The 6,256-nt window shown below is 44.0% G+C and overlaps 1 protein-coding gene across 3 annotated transcripts; it reads right to left on the reverse strand.

Moving 5' to 3' along the window:
- Positions 1-1,005: 1,005 nt before the first annotated feature.
- Positions 1,006-4,639, reverse strand: LOC119275636 (beta-glucosidase 32-like). Of its 3 annotated transcripts, none has more exons than XM_037556522.1 (13): positions 4,379-4,632; positions 4,239-4,302; positions 4,008-4,078; positions 3,821-3,896; positions 3,680-3,751; positions 3,510-3,597; positions 3,172-3,427; positions 2,970-3,085; positions 2,629-2,843; positions 2,507-2,529; positions 2,291-2,384; positions 2,014-2,116; positions 1,006-1,420 (listed from the first exon to the last, which is right to left on the reverse strand). In XM_037556522.1, the coding sequence occupies exons 1-13, from the start codon at positions 4,502-4,504 to the stop codon at positions 1,201-1,203; spliced, it is 1,524 nt and encodes a 507-aa protein (XP_037412419.1). In that variant the 5' UTR covers positions 4,505-4,632; the 3' UTR covers positions 1,006-1,200. The 3 variants fall into 3 exon arrangements, with proteins under 3 accessions (XP_037412419.1, XP_037412420.1, XP_037412421.1); XM_037556523.1 differs by having other exon boundaries at positions 4,008-4,066; positions 4,379-4,631; XM_037556524.1 differs by lacking the exon at positions 2,291-2,384 and having other exon boundaries at positions 2,449-2,529; positions 4,379-4,639.
- Between the last annotated feature and the right edge of the window lie 1,617 nt (positions 4,640-6,256).

The raw sequence follows: 6,256 nt of genomic DNA on the forward strand, positions 1-6,256 counted from the left end.
AGGATCATCGGTGATGCGTAGAATTTTTTTTTCCTACTACGTTCCCCAACACTTCCACACAATGCCATCCTCGGCGAGCCTATCAAGGTGGAAGTCATGGAAGAGCATCCAAAGTGTGAAAAAAATCATGAATGTGTTTCACAGAGACGTCTGTAGAAGGATTGATCTTGAAGATCGAAGCATTGTCTTTTAGTACCTCACGCACCTTCCAGTTTGTTCTCAAGGATGCCTAAAAAAATGAGTGGAGCAATATCCTTGGGCTTCTTTCCAAGAAGCCACGGCGAGTCCGAAAAGTGTTTCTTCATGTCCGTTCCCACCGAGACGATGGTGGAAGCATAAAACAAGTTGAGGCCCACCTCGTCACACTGATTTCCCATTCCCACCCAGAACTTATAATTCAGAAAAATGTAGTGCCTTTTTAGGTCTTGCTTATTTGGTTGAATTGTCCTTCGCCGAGTGTTGTACTAGTTAGACTATAGTTTATGTAATTTGTTTTCTTTGGGGTCCTTTGATCCTACTCTTCTTCTTCTTTATATATTTAATTATTTATTAGTACTTGCAGTTCTCCTACATGGTTCGAAAAAGATTTGTAAAATCTCAAATCCATATTTATCTGTTATTTCGAGTCGAAATTCGAAATGTTCAAATGTCTAATCGAGATCCTACGTTTTAGGGCGACCTGTGAGTGAGAAGGGAACAAAATGTAGTAGGATTGCATATATTTTTTGGATTTCTTATGTTGGTGCTGACGAGCTTCTACGGGATGAAATGAAATATCTTCTGTTCTGGTAAAGAGCCTTTAATGAGGCTGTTCAACTCCTGGGAAGGCTAATAACGGGTGAAGGTGAACGTTGCAGTTCTGTTGGGCTGTTCGCTGTAGGCTGTAATTGCAGTTTTGTTGGGCTGTTCGCTGTAGGCTGTAACCATGCTTTTGCGTGCACACTTTCATATTGGGCCATGTGCATCCTAGTTATGCAAAGACCGGGTGTTACTCATAATACTTTGTATCCGCTTGATGCTACATTTTGAGATAATAAAATCGCCCTTTATCAACAAAAAAATGTTTTGTATGCATACACAGGCCATCACTTTTGACCCTGGCTGCTGGTGTATTGTATGCTATGAGCAGGTTTCTTATGCAACCAGCTACAAAATGAAATAAAACCGACTTCCGTGTCATTGCCAACGAAGCCACATACATCATGCGGCCCCGTAGGCTTTGCTCAATGGCGACACCGACCGCAGCTCACCGCCGTTGAGGAAGCCGGAGTACCAGCGCGCAGAGTTCCTCACGTACCTCTTCCTCCCCGCCGTGCTCATATCGACACCGCACAGCCCGAAGCGCATGCGGTTGCCGAACAGGAACTCGAACACATCAACGAACGACCAAACAAAGTATCCCTGCACATTTGATCCGTTCCTGCAACCAGTAAACAACTCTCTCAGAAGCTAATCCAGATCAAGAATGACATGATCCCAAGTCAATTCTTTCTCTGTTCCTCGAACCCAAGAGTTTCATCTGAATTCGTATGCTATTCTTTTACTACTTGGGTATGGCACTGGTTGGCATTTATGTATAGGATGATGAACTCCGAAAAATGACATATGGGCACGGGTGCAACGGAGCACTTTATTTTGAAGTTCAAAAAACCAGATTTTTATGACTAAAGAATTTCAAATTTTTGTGTGCAGGAACGTATAGCAATGCAGTATATCGGGCCAAATTTTCACTAATATACATGCTTACATGTAAAGGATACAAAAAAGACAAAATACATGAAAATTAGGGGCTTGTTTTTTTGTTGGTTTTGGGCCGAAATTTTGTCTTTTTTGTGCAGCACGTAATACAACGTATTATTGAACGAAATTTTACAAGTATTTTAGACCACATGCATGCGTATTCATGTACAAATAATAAAAAAAATTCAAATCTTTTAAGCACCTTTTGGAGCAGTTCAAAATAAAGTGCTCCATTGCCCCCATGTTCGAAAAATCCGTTTTAGATGAACTCACCTTATGGACAGGTAGAGAACTTCCAAGTAATTTTGCAGAATCTTTGATCTGTTATCGTCATCGTATTCGATCTTGCCTGGGGTTTTGGGGGCGTCTCCATATCCTGAATCATCAAACAAAAGATCCTTCATTTCTTTGATTTTGTTGTACAGAGGTCAGCATGTTTTGTTTTTCAGTTCACACAACACTGGCAAGTATTCACAGTTTCGGCTCATCTCCAGAAAGCAGGGCAATATATGCACCAAGCAAGATCATTTTTTAATTTTATTTTGCCTACCATTTTCATGGATCATGATTGCAGGGTTTCCATACTTGAGTTTTACGTGCTCCAGTAGCTCTCCTAGAGCCCAAGGAGCATACTCATTCTGGCCCTGCACATGTTACATCAATAAAATTACATCTTACGATTGAGAATGAAATGAAGGAAATAATTACCGTGACACAGCTGATATGTGCTGTGATTGCTGAAGAGATACTTTGCTTCGGTGCTTACCTCTAGGATGTATTTCGTCGGATCTGAATCCAGGCAAAAATGTTTTGCACAGTATAAGTAAGGCTGAATGGCATTGTATGAGTAGAGTAGCCTTATAATTAGCAGCTGCTTAGTTTAGTTACTTGCAACTCCTCCATCGGCGAAGTAGTCCCTCTGCTTCAGATTGAAGGCAGTCTCGTCGGCCAGCGTTGGAAAAACAGCGTAGTGGTTCAAGCCGATGAAGTCGAATGAGCCGGAGAGTTTCTTCGACTGCTCCACCGTCACATTCGGCAACCGTGCACCAACCCTTATCTTCATTACCGGTGGGTAGTCCCCATACACCAAAGGATGCATGAACCTGTACACAGAGGGCACGAGCTCTTACTATCTCTCTCTACAAATTAATGATAAAAATTGTGCTTTGAAGACCATGTTGGTAACAACTTTCAAGGAACTGGAGTTAGTACTAGCTACTAGCACTAACCATCCAATGTGAAAGTCATTCATCCTTGTTGCAGCAACAGCATCCTGGGATGCATTGGTAGCAGGCGCATACCACCCGGTCAAGAGAGTAATTCCTATATGCCCCTTTTGAGTTGCCTACAGATGAGCATTGCATTGCATGGTCATGATAATCATCGGTGTCAACTACTGTCATCTGTAGGGAAGATGCTGACATGACATACCTGGTACTTGTCTCTATACAGGGACACTGCCGAGGCATGTGCAAGCAGGAGATGGTGAGCAGCTATATACGGCTCCGTCGTGGAGTTCCCACCAGTACAATTTGTGCCGAAAGGATGAGAACAACGTCGTGGTGGCCAAGTGCCGCTGTCAAAGCCGCCTAGCGTTTCGACGTTGGGCTCGTTGATGGTGACCCAGTGCTTCACCCTGTCCCCAAAGCTTTTGAAGCAGGTGTCCGCGTACATGGTGTAATCGTCTCTGCACATATGGCAGCACATTCAAATTAAGAACGAAGAGCATCTAAAAGATTCTGAACCTTCATTGCTCATTCTGGAGTTACATGAATCTGGGGCTGAGCAGTCCGTTGTACTCATCCTGAAGGGACTGAGGGAGATCGAAATGGTAGATGGTGACATGAGGTTGTATGCCTGCAGAGCATTTGTCAGACAGTGCTGGTTAATAATCAAGGTCGAGCGAAGGCTATGTTCAGGTAGAGAAAACGAGTTTTACCATGCCGTGTCAGTTCATCAATTAAGTTATTGTAGTACTCCAAGCCCTTCAGATTGATTTCTCCTCTTCCATCTACACAGTTCAGTGTCAGTTCAGAGACGTAGTATTGTACTGACTAGTCTATCTATGCGTGCTAGGTACCTGGGATAAGCCGCGGCCATGAGATGGAGAATCTGTACGCATCTAGACCCAGGTCGTGCATAAGCTTGACATCATCCTAATGTGAAATGGGAAATTAAATTTGTTCAGTTAGTTGACATGCATGTGCCTCATCCCACTGTATTCTCCTTTGTAAGCAGGGTACTTGGTGCTAGTTCTCCACACTGACCTTGTAGTGATGATACTGATCCGCTGCAACATCCCCGGTAGACTTGTCAGCAGAATAACCTGTCATCATCACTTCAACAGTACATTGCAGTTTACAGAAATTAAGAAGATATTTTCGCAAAAATAAAATAAAATTAAGAAGATATGTTTTGCAGGTGTTGAAACGTCTTATGGATGAGCAGTGCTGAAAAGAATTACAATATATGATAAAAATATCGTATTCTGAATTGACCTTGATGAGTGAAGGTGTCCCAGATGCTAGGTTTCCTTCCATCTTCTGCAGCCGCCCCTTCCACCTGAAGTTTGCTCACTCAACCATGAGACTATGCTCACTTGGCTTGCAACACACATATAGGGAGGGAGAGGCGGTACCTGGTAGGCCGAGGTGCCTGCGCCGAAGATAAACCCGTCTGGGAAGTCACGGCGGGTGAGCGTGGCGGCGTCTTCCGGCAGGGCGGCGACTCGGAGGAGGAGCAGAAACCAGAGCAGCGGCGCCATAATCACTAGCAACTCATACACGGCACACGGCACCGCGAACTCCTAGGTGGGGAAATAGACAAAGAGATGAACCAAGCCTGTGATCCCAGTCTCTCCACGTCTGTAGCCTTTTGGGTCCCTCAGGGTCAGGGTATGCATGGACCAAAGCCAAAGTCTTCAAGCTTGCTGATTTTTTCCCCCTCTTCGAGGTTGCTTTCACAGAAGGGGCAGGTACTAGGCGAGAACATATCATGTGCACGGTGCACCCGATGCTGTGCAAGGGGAGCTATTGGTACGTTTTGCAGAATAAACCTTGAAGTGCAGTTCAATTCTGGCTTTGTTTGGATACTCTAAATTAGTTAGAGGTTAGAGTTAGATTCTAACTCTGACCTAACCCTAAATTAACTCTAACAAAAAGGTGTTTGGATGGCATGGTTAGATTGATAATAAATGTTCTTTCTCAATCATTTAGCCGAGAGCTGCGCTGACCGAGGCAGACCGGGACGTGCCCGGCAAGGAGCCGCGCTGGCCTCTCGCGCAGCTCGCCGGCCGAATCTGCCATCCTGCGTAAGGAGCCGCGCTGGTCGAGGCCGACGGGGACCGGCCGCGCAAGGAGCCGCGGCTGCTTACCGGCGGGCAGACGGGCGACGAGAGAGACGATGGGGTTGGAACGGGAGGATAGGGCGGGGCTGCTACGGGGAGAGCGAGAGAAAAATATGTTTTTTAGTGGTCCCGAGGAGAACTAACCCAAATAAGCACCTCTTAGATGGGTTAGTTTTTTTTGGGTGGGTTAGATGCATCTAACCCAAACTAACCCTTCTTGTTTGAATATTTTTGGGTTAGTTGAGCCCAAACAAACCCAAACTAACTCTAACCTATGCATCCAAACAGGGCCTCTGTCCCGCCCTGTCTTCTCTCCCGTTCCCTATCTTCTTTCCCCTATCTTAGGGCATGTACAATGGTTGATAGGATAGTCTTATCTTAAGTCTTGCATGTGATTTAGAGATGATAAAAAATTTGTCTACAATGGGTCATCTCTTAGCCTTATCTTCAATAACTAGCAATTCTTAAAAATTTGGTGAGACATATTGTGCTAAGAAATCACCTCAAGAGAAGACAAGCCTTTTCTTATGAGTTCTCTCTCCTCCACCTCATCATCTATCCTACATGGCACTCCTAAGATAGCACAATTGTACGTGCCCTTATCTCACGTGCCAGACCATGGCCGGTTAGAAAAAAATCGCCCATGTCATCTACCCAGCCAAGGATCTCTCTCTCTGTACCTACGAGATGACAGCTGATGAAATTGATAATTTCACCTCTTGTACTAGCCCAGATCGTATCTGCTTGGCTCAGGCTCTAGTTTTTCTTTTGGCACCATGTAAGCAAGAATGTACACTTGCAAAAAAAATTAGTACGCGACTTTTTTTTGTAGTTCTGAGGGACAGTTGCTGTACAGTTCAGTGCATGCTGGTGATGCTCCAATGTGAAACACTTTGATGTTCTTGCATGGAAGCATCTAAAGAAATGTATTAAGAGATCTTTGGTTCAGTTGAAAGACAACATCATTCACAACAGTTATTTATAAATACATTTCTCTCATATACTTAATATTACATAGTAATAACTGTTGAGCTTTTCAACTGTTCGAGAATAAATTACATGAAAATTTTGCATTTTCCCCAAAAGTCAGTAATGAGCAATCACACAACAATTACAACAACTGATACAAGAGCACAACTTGCCAATTTTCTCAGGTGCTATGCATGGTTT

The sequence above is a fragment of the Triticum dicoccoides genome, chromosome 3B, assembly GCF_002162155.2.
Source record: "Triticum dicoccoides isolate Atlit2015 ecotype Zavitan chromosome 3B, WEW_v2.0, whole genome shotgun sequence".
NCBI lineage: Eukaryota > Viridiplantae > Streptophyta > Magnoliopsida > Poales > Poaceae > Triticum > Triticum dicoccoides.

Bases quoted from the DNA above. Each gene is read 5' to 3' on its own strand.
- LOC119275636 (XM_037556522.1), bottom strand. From the start codon at position 4,504: ATGGCGCCGCTGCTCTGGTTTCTGCTCCTCCTCCGAGTCGCCGCCCTG. The intron at 2,844-2,969 runs GTTAGTGCTAGT...CTCTGTGTACAG, and splicing joins AATGACTTTCACATTGGATG to GTTCATGCATCCTTTGGTGT. The intron at 2,530-2,628 runs GTAACTAAACTA...GCCTGGATTCAG, and splicing joins CGCCGATGGAGGAGTTGCAA to ATCCGACGAAATACATCCTA.